The 15284-nt window shown below is 31.8% G+C and overlaps 1 protein-coding gene across 2 annotated transcripts in view; it reads left to right on the forward strand.

Moving 5' to 3' along the window:
- The first annotated feature begins 507 nt into the window (after positions 1–507).
- Positions 508–15284, forward strand: part of LOC110997900 (netrin receptor UNC5C) — a 72069-nt gene continuing 57292 nt past the window's right edge. For both annotated transcript variants that reach the window (XM_045632398.1, XM_045632399.1), the window contains exons 1-2: positions 508–650; positions 7607–7687. In XM_045632398.1, coding sequence (XP_045488354.1) covers positions 7630–7687 — 58 coding nt within the window. In that variant the 5' untranslated portion in view covers positions 508–650; positions 7607–7629. The remainder of the gene's footprint in view (positions 651–7606; positions 7688–15284) is intronic.

The following is a 15284-nucleotide window of genomic DNA, read 5'->3' on the forward strand; positions in this document are numbered from 1 at the left end:
TTATCTTATTACCATAATATTTTTTTTTATTCATATGAAGATTCACAGCACAATACAAAAATAGATGAATATAAAATATATGTAATATATTTTATTAAAATGACAAAGATCATTAATGTAATGAAGGATTTACGGAAAAACTTTTTTATTTCTCTCTCAAGACGCCAAAGCTTTGTATTTTAGTCATTAAGAACAATTTAGAATCTTTCTCGTAAAACGTCCGCAATCAATCCCACTTTTTGTCCCAACCTAATATTGGTCTATTTATAAAAATGTCACCCGCAAACCCACTATCACTTTTTCTAACACGTCATTTCTACTAAGCCCTTGACATGCATTAACACTTAGTGCGCTTTTTCAAACCATCCAGATGCGAGTGTGTCATTAAAATCTTCTATAGCACCAAAAAGATCAAAAGTTATCTTCTCGGTTGGAGTTCCCCTCCCGTCCTGTTCGTTCCCCATTCCCCCGGTCTCTGTAGTCTGTGTTTAGTTCAGTTGAGACGCGACGCCGCGAATGACGGTTCTTACTCCGCTCCCAATTTAACGAACACGCGATTGTGTATTCTTATTTGTGTATAGTGAAACTTTGATAAAGTGATGTGAACATAATTAATGGTGTTAGTGGTTTTGGATTTCGGTTTTTAAAGTGTAAGTTACAATTTTTACGTCATATTAGCGCCTCGTTAAGTTTTTATAGGATTTTATTGACTGCCTTTTTTTGTTTTAAGCTAAGGCAATCAAATAACAGTTGTCTGAGTTTCTTGAGTGATAAATGCAATAAATTTCGCTATGATAACCTATCTACATGTAATGTAATGTAATGTTGATGTATTAGTATATTCGACTAAGTTCAAACACAACACATTCCCGCTCTTTCCGCTATAATTTGGCAATAATGGATTTTAAATTCTAACCTGAAAGATTAATAATCCATACTAAATTGATCATTACGTATGTGCGGTATTAATAAGTTGAATTCATCAGACATTGTGCATACAATATACGCATTATTAATTAAGTACGTATTAAATGCTAAATAAAAAACACTTAACTACATTTCAATACTTTTTACTCTTAAGATTTGTACTTCCGAATTAGTATAAGAAACATAGAAAGTTGGTCCACACTTGGAAGCCGGTTGTTGTCCATATAAAGTTCTACAAGATAAGTCAATAGGTGATCAATCAGCTACGATTAATTACTCGTAATTGGTTATAAACTGTTGATTTTTTGCCTTGATAAGTGATAAGATTACATATTAGAACGAAGTGTAGCTAAATAGAATATTAAATGTATGTTATTATTAAGGTACTGCGACTATTATTCTTATCCTTATAATTAAATGGTTAAGTTTAAGTAGGCTTTTTGTTTACCAATTCATAGATCATAGATATGTCCATATTTAGATATGCGAATCTCATTAGTAGATTTATTGTTAAACTTTTCAAATTTAGAACTCTTGGTTCCATAACATTTGTCGGGTTGGATCTTATATTCAATACCTTGATTGTGATTAAACTGAGTGTGTAGGAGTCTCGGGGGATCTTGATTCGAAAACCTCCGTGAGATTTGGAGTAATTTTTGCTGCTTAAGTTGTAGTTTAAAATAAATTAAATATTTAAAAATTTTTTCGAAATTTTGTGCAATATTAGAAATTTGTAAACAATCCGCCATTGTAAACTTTTCTATTTACCTTGAATTTGCTTATTCAGACCCCTGGATAGGGTCTCGGGGGCCTTGATTTGAACACTTCCGTGACATTTGGAGTCATTTTTGGTATCTGAGTTGTAATTTACACTAATTAAATATTTAAAAACACTTTTTGATGTTTTGTGCAACATTACAAATTTGTAAACAATCCGCCATTTTAACTTTCGAACTTTTCTATTGGTTACCCAATCAATACCTTTCTATTGGTTGCATTTATTACTTTTCTATTGGTTACTAGAGATTTACTAGAGATGTGACATTTTGCATAAAATTAATCGATTGTTTTTAGTATGAAAAATCGATGATGATAATAAAGAATTGTTTTTTTTTATTTCTACTACATTAAAGCTATTTCTTACTAAAAATCGATGATAATAAAGAATTTATTTTTTATTCCTACAGCTTATAAAGCTAATTTTTACTACAATAAAGTGTTTACTTTATTTTCTAAATTTTATATTCAAAAATCACCCAAAACCGAATCAGAGCACCCCACTTTCCACGTGGTCCGGTCTTGTCTGTCGGCTTTTGAACGGCTCCGGCGCGAAGGAAGAGCAGCCCCCACCCGCTACGTGCCAAAGGACAGGCATGAAATGCCTGTTCTTTGGTACAGCGGGTGGGGGCTGCTCTTCCTTCGCGCCGGAGCCGTTCAAAAGCCGAATTCCTAATTAGAATTATCAGAGCACCCCACTATCCACGTGGTCCGGTCTTGACTGTCGGCTTTTGAACGGCTCCGGCGCGAAGGAAGAGCAGCCCCCACCCGCTACGTGCCAAAGGACAGGCATGAAATGCCTGTTCTTTGGTACAGCGGGTGGGGGCTGCTCTTCCTTCGCGCCGGAGCCGTTCAAAAGCCGAATTGTTATATAGTTCGGCTAGGTTAGGTTGGTATATTAATATTTAATTTAAATAACTGTTCAAAAAACCAATTATTATCTAGTACAATTAGGTTAAGTTAGTATATTAATATTTAATTTAAATAACTGTTCAAAAAACGAATTATTATCTGGTTCAGTTAGGTTAAGTTAGTATATTAATATTTAATTTAAATAATAATGGAAAGTGGAAGATTTTCATCGAATATTTAAATCGCGCTCTAAATTCGACTTTTTAAAAATCGATATTTTTTACATCCCTATTCATTTTTTAAACGCAATCGGCCATTTCGAATTTGGATTTTGCCAGAAGAGTGTGTTAGTGTTACAGTACGGATTAGCCGTTAAAAATCCGCTACTTTTTACATTTCTTTTGTTTTTTTGTGAATGTGCGTTATTTAATTTGCATTTTTTTGAAACTTTTGAACTATGCTTGGTAAACGACCGGCTTATGTGGATGACTTTGAGGACGATGGGTCCGGTTAATGTTAGGTATATATGTTTTGGTTTTTTTATTTTTTTTATTGAAATTACTGTTTCTGGTGCTTGAAATTGGTTGGGGGTGATAAGTATACCCTCCACCCCCCCCCCCCCCCCCCCTCCCCTCCCCCTAAGACCTCAAAATCGAGGTACTGAATTGTAAATTTTACCCAGTATACCTATCATTGAACACATCTATTGTCATTATTTTGAAGACGCTTTCGCCACTAACGAGGCCCTACGCCACGTAAACTTACAAAATTATTAGTTCTATCGCCGCCCATCTCTCCGTGACGAGTTGTACATGACATTAACCTATTTAGGCATTTTTTATATAGCCTTTTTATCTGATTTGAGAGCTCCCATCACAATAGTTTACCGTTGAATGGTGGTCTTTGAAGTGGCGCTATGTTTAGCTTTTTAATAGGTGCTATTCCGTTCCGTTTCGTCCGACAAACGGCGGAATGACATGCTAGTTGCAGTCTTTGTTACTTGAGTATTTTATATTTGAATTAAAACCACTTGTCACTTAGCACATTCTGGGTGATTTAAGCAATGCGTACGTAAAGAATACATTTATACTGCGTTATTCAAATTATAATCAGTATCGTTTTCATAACGTATTTATACCATGAGTTTGAAAATGTACTAAAGTATAGTAATAACGCGAAGATTTTTCAATATAAATTTATTTTATAAAAATGATTAGTCAGGTTTCAATTGTGTTAAAAAATTAAAGTAAATAAATTCTTGTTCCTAGTTTTTGATTTGTTCAAAGCAACCGTTTTACGAGGATATCCCAATAACGCGATTTCCTAAAACGAGGTCTAGGTATAACGTTTACAAGGCGGTGACTGTTATTATATTGACATTTCTCAAATATCTGTCTTAAAATTAGTCGTAGATATTCTACACAAAAGCCAAGGCGTAATTACTCGGTAGTGATTGCAATATTAATATCGCTAATGTAATAATATCTAACTCAATACCTAACAAACAAAATCTGGTACAAGAAACTAAAAAAAATTACACTCACAAAATATTTCGATATCGAAGGCATATAATATTTTTAATTTCCATATTATGGTATACATTTTCCTATGACATTTTCGAACTGATACAAGGAACACAGAAACACAATTAGATTCATAATGGGTTGATTGCACTTTGATGTTACAATGTTATTTTATACTCGTAAGGAATTTTATAAACTGTTATTGTCGACTCCTTTGATCTATCAGCTATGAAATTGTAATAGCAGAGGATATGAGATATTGCATATATAAAGTATATTTTTTTACACATTTGTTCAGTTACAAATCTGGTACACAACTTTCATGGAGAAACATTGCTTTTAGTTATTTAATTATAATTAGGTCCCTGGCCATGTATCTATGAAAATGTTTGTAAACAGATTTTTGTTCAGTACTCCAATAATTAATGTGTTTATTTAAATATTAAGTTATGGTTTATTTAAATATTAAGTTATGGTTGAAGAAGCTACGGATATTAGCTATATACTTTAAGATTATGAATTGTGTCTATATATACACTATAATAATTATGCAACATTAATTCAACAGTTGTAAAAATTACATATCAAATGAGAGTGTGAGTTTTGTTATTGTAGTTTTAGTCTACGTTAGTTATTCTTATTTATATTACTCTGTGTTGTGCAGTATTAACCCGTTTTCGGTAAAGCCACTTATATATATATAATATGTATATAACATACTACAAAACTTATACTCTATGTTGGTGCAACACTAATTACACGTGCGATAGTGTTAAATTCTTTCGAGTACTCTTTGCTTGCATATGTTGATAACAAACGCTAGTTTGGCAAAATTCTGCACTGTATTAATCGCATGAAATAATTATTGTTTTATTATACGCTCTATCATATAACTTCGATGAAACACAGGGATAATTTCATTAAATTTGACATTATAGAATGTTAAGGGTACTTTCATATGGAGAAGAATCAAGAAACTCCAACTCCACTTTTTTATAGATTCATACATTAACTAAGAGCCAATGACCAACTATATATTCTAACATTTACACATTAAACACATTAAAACTTTTAAAATGGGTATAACCAAGAAACAGACAAACTCGTGTTAATATCTGTTCAAATTTAATTGTAATAATCATTATTTACATAAAACTCGGTAATGAGTGCCGCTCTATCGCTTAAAATCTCTGCCAGAAAACCCGTGCTAAAAGAGATAGAGATAGAATAACACCAGAGAAGTCAATGTATACGAATAAACTAAAGATATTAAGGATTTATACAATTTAATGCCTTAAGGTAAACAATTTATCTTTCCTTATTTAAATCGTCGCCTATTGTTAAAATTATCTGATCAAATTTCGCAGGCCATAAAAGGCGAGTAACCGATAGGTTTGCTCAGTAATTCCGTTGTGTACATAACTCCAACTAATGACGGGAAAGTTACGTAAATTGTGGGTTTACAGTTAAACGCTTTAAGAGCTTTCAGGTAGCGCATTAAAAGCCTTTTGTACGATATAAATAGTTATAACAAAGTACATTGAATACTTTCATATGTGTGTTGTGTATACGTTCGATGTATATAAACGAAACTTTTTTTATAGAACAGGGCACAGGCAAACGGGCAGGAGTTAAACGTTAACTTACCTTGAATATTTGATGTCTGATATATTGAGAGCAGTGCTGTCATAGAGGCTACCGCGTGCAACAGATAATCCCATAAATCTAAATTTTTCCTCACCAACTGCCCTTGCTAAGTCTTGGTCAACCCTTGGGTTAGATTCACCCACAATAGTCAATTGTCACGCCCCAATATCTTCAGATTGTTTTCTCATTGTGTAGATGAAACATGCAAAAATCTGCATGTCACCAATTTTATATTTCTGTAATTATTATTCTGGTTTCATTGATTCAAACTACAAAACATAATTTTATACGTACATCGTTGCGTTAATGACTTTATTTGTATATGTTAGATAATGTCGTCATCTTCAAAAGAGCTGTATAAATCACCCGTAATATGCTTTAATACATTAATCTTGGGTCTTATCTTCCTATCAGATGATGTTATAGCTCTTAAACGCTACTGTGCGGTTATCTGACACCTTGTTAGACCTCACACGGCTTGAATGACCCACTTATGACGAGTGATTAACACGCTAATTATAATATAAAATAAGTACAGTTCTAGAAAGATCGTATTTTTCTCTTTTTGATCGCAAATTCTTATATGCCTAAAAACTGTATTATACAAACTAAAAACAGCCTTCATCGCTTTCATCATTGCGTAACAGTAGTTTAGCTATATTTATGTATTCGTTAGAAACATGCAGAAATTACGTTATTTTTTATTTTATTTTATTTATTTAAGTATTCCTACAGCTAATCACTAAACAATATCGAACAATATTGAAACAGAAACATAAAGCACAGATTTACAAATCACAGTTGTAATTGATTGGTAGATTAAAAAATATATTTAATATGAAGGAACAAACAAAGCCATTATTAGTAAAAGATACCTGAGTTTTTTAAATATTTTTTTAAGAATTTTTAGTCACATTAAGTATATCGATTTGCTGGTAATTTATGTTGTATAATATTATTATAAGTAAAATAAAGGAACTAAATTGGTGATATTGTAATCTGTTAGATTTATGTTAATAGTTCATCAGGACGTATATTATAAAATTTGTCCAGCTTTCTAAGACTTGAAGTAAGAATTGTTTATTATATATTTTTCTCTATTAAAATCAGTTATAGGGTTTGAGAGATCAAAAACACATTTGACTAAACTCGACTCTTTTTGTCACCCTTTAAAAACTTTTTTGAATTAATACAAGTCGAGATTCAATGTTGTTCTTTTTGAAAGCGGTTCCAAATAAAAACTGAGATTTATCTAAAATTTCACGCTCGCTGAATCCATTAGCCTCTGTTCTATTATTTCGAGGGCATATTTCTTTTTCAAATTTCTTTGTTTTTTATTTACTCGAAAGGGACTAATTTGTTACGCAGTTGCTAACCAAACCGCATTGTTACGGCTTAAGAAATAAGATTAGTATTGTCCTAATTTTTTTTTAAATGTTAAACTTTTATTAGTGTTTAAAATTACTCGTATTCATCACTAGTATTGCATATTTAAACAGTTTCGTTTTCATTAAAGTTAAGTATATATTTCTTTCTGTCTTTGTTTATTTCAAGCGATATATGTATGCATCTTGCGAATTTATTTATCCAGCTAAGTTTGTCTATACAAGCCTCATCTTTGAAATTCTAACTAAACTAGACATATTATAGTCAAAATAACTTTGAAAATCCTTAATAGTAGTCATACTAAATCCTTTGAATAAAATATATATTTAATTTACCCATTGTTTGCTTCCCTACAATTCGTAAAGTAAAACTCAATTAGCTCAGACCATTTGTACCTGTTAACTTAACAAATAAAAAGCTCTAATTTATAATGGTTGTACAAACATTGGCCCAGCCTCGACAAATATTGGTCATTCAACATTCTATTGTTTTAGGTGATGCACGGCGTTGAGTAGTCATGGCGTGGAGCGCACTGCTCTTGCTATGCGTGGTCGCAGTGGTTGCTGATAAACACGGTAAGGATTGACTGATTTTGATGATAATTCACTGATTTAAGTACATTATTTACAGGACACGCTGATTAGCCAAAGCAGGTCAAGATTGAGTTTTATTTATGTATTAGAATTAGTTTTTATGTAGCTTAAATAAGTGTTAGTATATTATACTGGGTGTCAGCAATAAAGGCTTTATAATAATAAAATGTATTGATATTGTAGATTTGTGTCTTACCGTAGCAATTGTTTCTCAACCAGTTTACTCTGGGTCTCTCAATTAAAATTTAGTTTGTTAGTTAGGTACTTTTATTATTTTTAAACAAGTATGACACAATTTTATACTGAAAGGTTAATTAATAATAATTATGATTTTCTAATTTCAAAGAGGTCTAAAATCTTTTGCGAGCTTAAAAAGCCTCTTTAGCAATGATACTTTTTAAAACAAAGTTCTAACTTATTAGCCCCAAAAGTCGACTGCCTGCAAAAAATTGTGATGTCTGCTCAAGATAACTTCGGACCCACTTTAACTCGTAAAAAGTGTGAGGGTTGGTAAAAAAATTAAGAGATATCGCCGAAATTTCACTAAGAGACTTGGCACCTAATCTTCAACGAGATAAGAAAAGGTACGATGTCATCTAAAAACTCCTTGATTCGTTTTCTTCAACTTTGAAGTAAGTATGTGGAGAGTTTAAGTACTGTTGATACTAATAAGTAGCATTTCTCTTCATGAGAATTTCAAAGGCTTAAATTTAATAAAACAATTGATTGAATTACGGATTATTAAATAATTAATTCGCCTTCAAATACCTGTCAACAATTGTTCAGTAATATATCATATCTCAATTCAAACCGATGAGCTTGGACTGTACATAAGGTGATTTATAGTTTTCAATATATATATATATATATATATATATATATATATATAGGTACACTACATCTAAACCAGTCAGGCTGGTGTCTCAATGCTCTATTAGTTGGGCTGAAAAGTTCGTAAGCTAACATAGAAAAAACATTTTTTATTTATTGGTATTATATTAAAAGTTGTATTAATTTTGCGTACACGTAATTTATAAAAAGATACCTAACTGAGAATAAAAGACGTTACGTATCATATAGCAACCTTATCGCGTCTTTTATTGCGATAATTATACCTACAATTATATATGACAGCCCAAACAATAAGTACGATCTATAGTCGTAATAATAGTAGTAATAATATAGAATAGTCCAATACTAAAAGAAACCGCAATATTAATAGTAGAAACTTTGAAGCGGCAAGAGATTGCAACTAGGTCAAATAAACGGATAACTTTGCACTACAATTATATCCAATTTAGGGTGGAAATTTAAACATCTGTGCTTCCAAATAATCTTTAATTTTTGGAGAGGCTTCTCTCGCTGACCCAGTATTTTCTAAAAATACAGAGATTGCAACTGTAGATTTTTCATCATTGCTAATTCCAAAAAAAAAAATATTCGTCGGCTTATAAGACGGTGTTATGTATAGGGATAGCCTAACACTAACCAAAATAAATTCTAAATTAAAAAAAACTACTTTAACATGCATTTGTCGCGCTCATAAACAAGACTGCTATGGTTACATTAATACAAACCAGAGCGGTTTTCTAATGTAACATATTGTATTATATTATTTTGTAAAATAAAGAGAAAATATATATAGCGTAAAACTGAATAATATTTTTAGAGAAATATAATCAATTATTTACCGGTGGTGCAGCTTTTTAGAACATGACACCAGTAAGTTTTTATTAAACGCATTCTGATGTTCTTTTTAAGTACTTAAAGAAGACGTATTAATGGAGCCCTAAATCCGTTGTTGAAAAAAGTAATAGATTAGAAAGGTGAAGTGGAGACCGCAAAAAATAATCGTGACGCAGCCAGCCACTTCCCAACATGACTATCCCATTTAACTTGTCTTCAGAATTTTATTTTTCTTCCGTGAGTTCGGAATTGTGGTTAGAATCTGAAAGTTCTAGATTCCTTGTGTGTTCAGTTAAGCAAACTGATATAAAACTATTTGCGTTTGAGCAGTTTGTGTTGGAAAAGAAATTTTTGCGAAATGTGTAGCGTATGTTTGAAATCTCTGCGTCTCGCATTTTTTTTATTTTGGATTAAGATCATATAAACAAACACTGATTTTTGGTCCTCCTTTTAACAAGAGATCTAAAGACAACTTAAGATGTTTTCTATTATGGCTGCTATGTTCCCAATTTTCCATGAATGTATATATATAGGTCAATAGATTTATATTATAACATAAGCTTTCAATTAGTAAATAATGTTTTGTTTAGTATTTTTTTTAATATATTTTTAGCGTATTTTAAACGAAATTCATTCACTTACTTGGCTTTTACCGAATCTGTTATTTACACGTATCTTACTTTGATAAGAAGATAGAAATAATCACAATATAACAAGCAAATATTAGAATTTTATTTTATCATCTTTCGTAAAACTTCCGTTGTTTTTTGCCAAGTCCCCACTTGATGTCAAAACGATGACACACTCGGCCCGTATCGCGTAGATCTTTCACTTTTTTCACTTAAAGTGTATTTAAAATACACAATAAACTGTTAATAGCGACTTTATTGCAACAAGATAGTGCAAGAGAAATTAAAGCAACATTAACTTTGAAATACGAAACTTAAACATCGCAGCTGCTGTGAAACAGAAAATAATAGAAGTCTCTGATGCCATTATAACTCGACTAACAAAGGGATTATCTTGTTTGGGAACCTCTTGACGGGCACTCGACGACTCTTTGTATGTATCGTGTTACATTTCTTGGCTATTCAAGGAGTTTTTGTAGGTGTGGTCGGTATTTTTTTTAGGGTGAGAATTCGGAGGTAATTTTTGGATTTGGGTTTGCACCTTGTTGATACATTGTTGGAACAAGAAAGCTTTGTCGGGTCGTTATTTTTTATGATCCTGTTAGATATGGGGACGGCGACTTCCGTTACTATAAAATATTTACATTGAATTTTGTTCTTGAAGGGCGGTTCCTTAAATCAAAATATTATCTGTTATCTTTGGTCGTTATATCTCATTAATTAATATCTTGGTACGGCGTCGCTAGAACGGAAAATTATCTAAATACATATATCCATATAACAAAACATTATAAAATAAGTTATTTTTTCATAACTTATTACTATTCATTACCATTACAACTATTTACTAAGATATACTAAAGAACATACATTTCTTTAATTAGAAATTTAAAACTATTTTATAAGAAGCTAATTTGAGCTATGTGGAACCAGCGGCCTACTTTAGTATTTCCGAACCAATTCGACTTAAGGTCTTTCAAGAAAAGAGCGTACAAATTCTTAAAAGGCCGACAACGCTATTGCGAGCCTTCTGGCAATGTGAGTGTCCATGGGCGGCGGTACCTTTTCACATTAGGTGAGCGTCCTGCACATTTTGCCAACTATGACATAAAATAAAGACAAATTAATTTATTAAAATTTCTTACTTCATCACGAAGAAAAAAAATTCATCACGATTAAAATATTATTAGCTCTCAAAATGTATGAAAACAATAACCGTGTATGATATGTCCCACATAATAAAGCACAGTTAAACATCAAGATAATCCTAGTTAACCATAAAATTAACCGTCTGCTTTCGCGTGCAAATATTAATGTATTTAGCCAGTCTTCTTGAGATTAAAATCAAACGGAGCGTGGTTTGACACAGCTTATCTTATTAGATTAATCGCTGAGTCACAGATAACTCGAATATCCTATTTCGCAAAAATCAGCTCACGATTTCAAATGCCTCGCAATTGTGAAATTGACTCATGAATGACCATGTAAGTTTCAAATTAAATACGAGCTTTTTATTGTTGCCAGGTCTCTTGTTTTTAGTAGTTGTCAAAGTCAAATAATAAAGCCGGACTAGTCTTTTACGCTTTACAGATAAATCATATGTAGATTTCCAATAATTGGGAGAAATTAGTTCAAACAAAAGGCATAGCAATAGAACGACTTTATTGACATAATATTGTCTTTTAAAACACTTTTTTTAACGGTTTAAAGCTATGTATTATTATAAACTTATAATTATTTTACATAATTTTAAAAATCTCACGGTGACTGAAGATAAAAGGTGTTGAATGTCAAAAAGCATCACAGCTGTAGAAAAAGTTATATTATCTGTATTTATTTCCCCGGAGTTTATATAGACAAAACTCTCAATCAACTTTTTGACATTCAACATTCATAAAATAATTATAAGTTTATAATAATACGTAGTTTCAATCCGTTAAAAAAGTGTTTTCATTTAAATAAAAACGACGTCAGTAACGGTGAAAACTTTAGTAGTAAGACAGAATAAAACTAAATCTATACATATAGAGAACCTCTTTTATTTTGCTGGTAGAAAGCAATTGGTAAGGTCAAGCACTACTTAGGTCTGATAATGAGTCACAGACAAAGCTATAACATTTGATTTACTTTTAATCTCCACCCACATTGCCATTAACTAGTAGTGCATTTTATGTCTCCTCTTGAGTGCATTTACGAGCAAACTGCATACTGAGGCGTCTCCTGAACGGATGCGAGCACCCCTTGAATGTTTTATGATGCTCTTTGAACAGATGTATCAGAATTCAGATTTATTTCGCCTTTATCTCCATCATTGTACGATTGAAATGGAGCACTATATTGCGTGCTTCGCAGTGTTCCAGCGATTGTAGTTTTATTTGTAGTTGAGAAATACTTTAAGTGCTAAATGGAAAGAGATATTTCACTGCATTTCCAGGCCATATTTTCATTAAGAATATTGTATGCCTTGCGATTATTCATGAGCGGTATGATTTCTTTGCATCGTTTTGTGTTATTGATATTCTTTAGTGTATATCGTCATTACAACTTGTTCTATTTAAATGGTTAGGGAGTAACGACCGATACGCTTAATTTTATTCGTCTATATTTGGTTCAAGTACTTTTTACTTACATCTGTAATGCTGAGCGATAAAAAGTGGGTGTTAGTTTTAATGACCCACCATTACTCAACAGAGTAAAGTACTATGATAAACCAGAGATATTTGGTCTGTTTCATTTGATTATACTTTTTAATGAATCCATTCACTTAATGGAATTGCTTTAATGCATGTATGAGATATTATATTTATAAATGCCCAATAAAATTCTTTAGTAATTAATTATTTTAGATTTAATGACACCTGCTTACTGGTAAACACCTGTTCGTAGTCTTATAATTTATTATCATGAATTGCATTTAGTTTACGGAATGTATCGATTTAATTGGGTAACTAAATTAGTAATTTAAGCCTAGTCTGTGGTTATTTTATCAATGTCATTATTTGTATAACAAATCAATTTTGATTAACTTGTTAGAAGCCGAAGAAACACCAGCTTAACCTGTCTTGATAAGCGTTTTTTATATAAAACCAAGTTATTAAGATCTTGAAACCACAAAGATACTTCATTAGCAAAAACTAGTAATTATCTCCTTTCAGTCAAATAAAAATCCCAAAGATTTAAAAGCCATTAAGTTCGTTCTGTCACTTAGATGAAAACGCATTACTAGAAGTACGATTCCTCATTGTGGAGCCGGCGGCGACTCGAGTGCATTTGAGGATTTCGAGATGGTGATTAAGTACTTCTCATCAATAAGCTCTCCTATCTAGTGGAAGGTATGGCATTCTCCAAACTGAATTCCACTGACAAGTGTTTTTTAACACTTCATTTAACGGGGACATCTTTAGGTCAGTACTTGGTACTTTGTAAATTGAAAGTTTAGTATAATTCCACTTTAAATTTAACTCGAATTAGTGGTCCATCTTTATCTTTAATATATATTTAAATAAAGGAAAGGGCTAGTGGGTTTGAATAATTATATGTCATAAGTCCTGCAATTGGCCCTAGAACATCACGAAGACTATATTATATATCTGTAATTACCATATATATAATATAGTATATATATGGTAATTACAGAATTTCCACACAATCTTCTAAATCAGGTCAAAATTAAAACTGAAAAACAATTTATCAAAAACGGCAAAGAATTTTAAAATTTTTAGAGATTTAAAATATAAAAACTTTACGTGGTATTTAAAAACGAAATGTTTCATTAATCATTAAATTCAAATCATTATCCTTAAATTACAAGAATGCCACATCTCCGCGGTCCCTTTGATCTCAGAAGCGATGACATTATTTTTAGATCTCATTAGTAGTTGGAATTTTCTCATTCATCAGAAGAGGCATATTTCAATTTGTGGCGATAAGCCATTTGTTTTCGATTTCCGCCTTTTTGGTATGCGATGTTTTAAGTAGGAAAACAAATGTTGGGAAATCTTTTGCGTGTAAGATAAATTTCCTCATTTGCTCTATTTTTTCTTGTACATATCGTGATCGATGTGTAATTTAATGTAATGATCGAAAATGTATTTTAAATGCGTTTACACAATGTTTTTAACAACTAATTTAATTTAATTATTTACGTGCCTTAGTTATAACTACTTGATTAAGTTTGTGTAGTGAATTAGTAAAGCAAATAAAAGAAATGAGTGGCGCAACATTTTGAGGTATGGGCCTCAGACTAAATCTATTCCATGATTATTCCTCAATCTAACAGGTATTAGCCTCCTGTGCACACGTCGACTTTTTGGGTCAGCGGCAAGCTGGTTTCCTCTCGATATTTTCCTTCACCATACGAACCTTAAAAATAAAGTCCATTGGTGCACAGCCGGGGATAGAACCTACCACCTCACTGATGCAAGTCGCAAGCTGAAGACACAAGGCCAACACTGTTTTTAAGTGACGCTGAAACTGACTGACTGACTGTATTTCAGGTGAAATGTTTTGTTCTTCGCCTATGGACACTTTCAAAATACTCACGAGTGTGCCGACCTTTCGGTAAATAATGTTTATTATATTTGTAATAACACCACATATAATCCATAAGAAAGTTTTACTTCTATCGGAAATAACTGAAATGAATGTATTAAAAAACAAACAACTTACGATAATGGGCCGTAACTTAAATCATTATTTAAGCCGCTTTGTGGCGTGTACGTTAAATAGTCGCTTTCGTAACCAGATAACAACACGTAGTTATAAGAATCGTGAATCGTCGATAAAGGGCGATGTCGACAGAACCCATTTGAACTTTAAATTAATAGCTAATACAATAACGGTAATGATAGCTTATAGAAATACCTGAAGCAAAAATGTTTAAAACTAAGTTTTTTTTTTAATTATATACATGTGTCTTCACTAAGACATCATGGAACATTTCTTTCTAGTCTAACTTAAGACTAATAAGTAATTTAAGTCTAACCTAAATTACAAAAAGGGATTGTTATAATAAGTGGTAAAACTATAAGTAACCATGGCAAACTTCCATGATTTGGGCTTCGAATTTAAGACAATGCTCGCTAGAAATTTTGCGATGTTGAGGACATATCATTGCTCTTTAAGACTATATATAATTAAATCAAATTCTATTATAAAAATATATTGTTTACTCAGCCTACCTATAGCGTCTAAATGACGTCAGTTTTAACAATACAAATAATCTTTATCGTAAATGTGTTGTTATGGACGAATTTCGAAGTAAA

This window comes from Pieris rapae, chromosome 19 (assembly GCF_905147795.1).
Source record: "Pieris rapae chromosome 19, ilPieRapa1.1, whole genome shotgun sequence".
Lineage (NCBI taxonomy): Eukaryota > Metazoa > Arthropoda > Insecta > Lepidoptera > Pieridae > Pieris > Pieris rapae.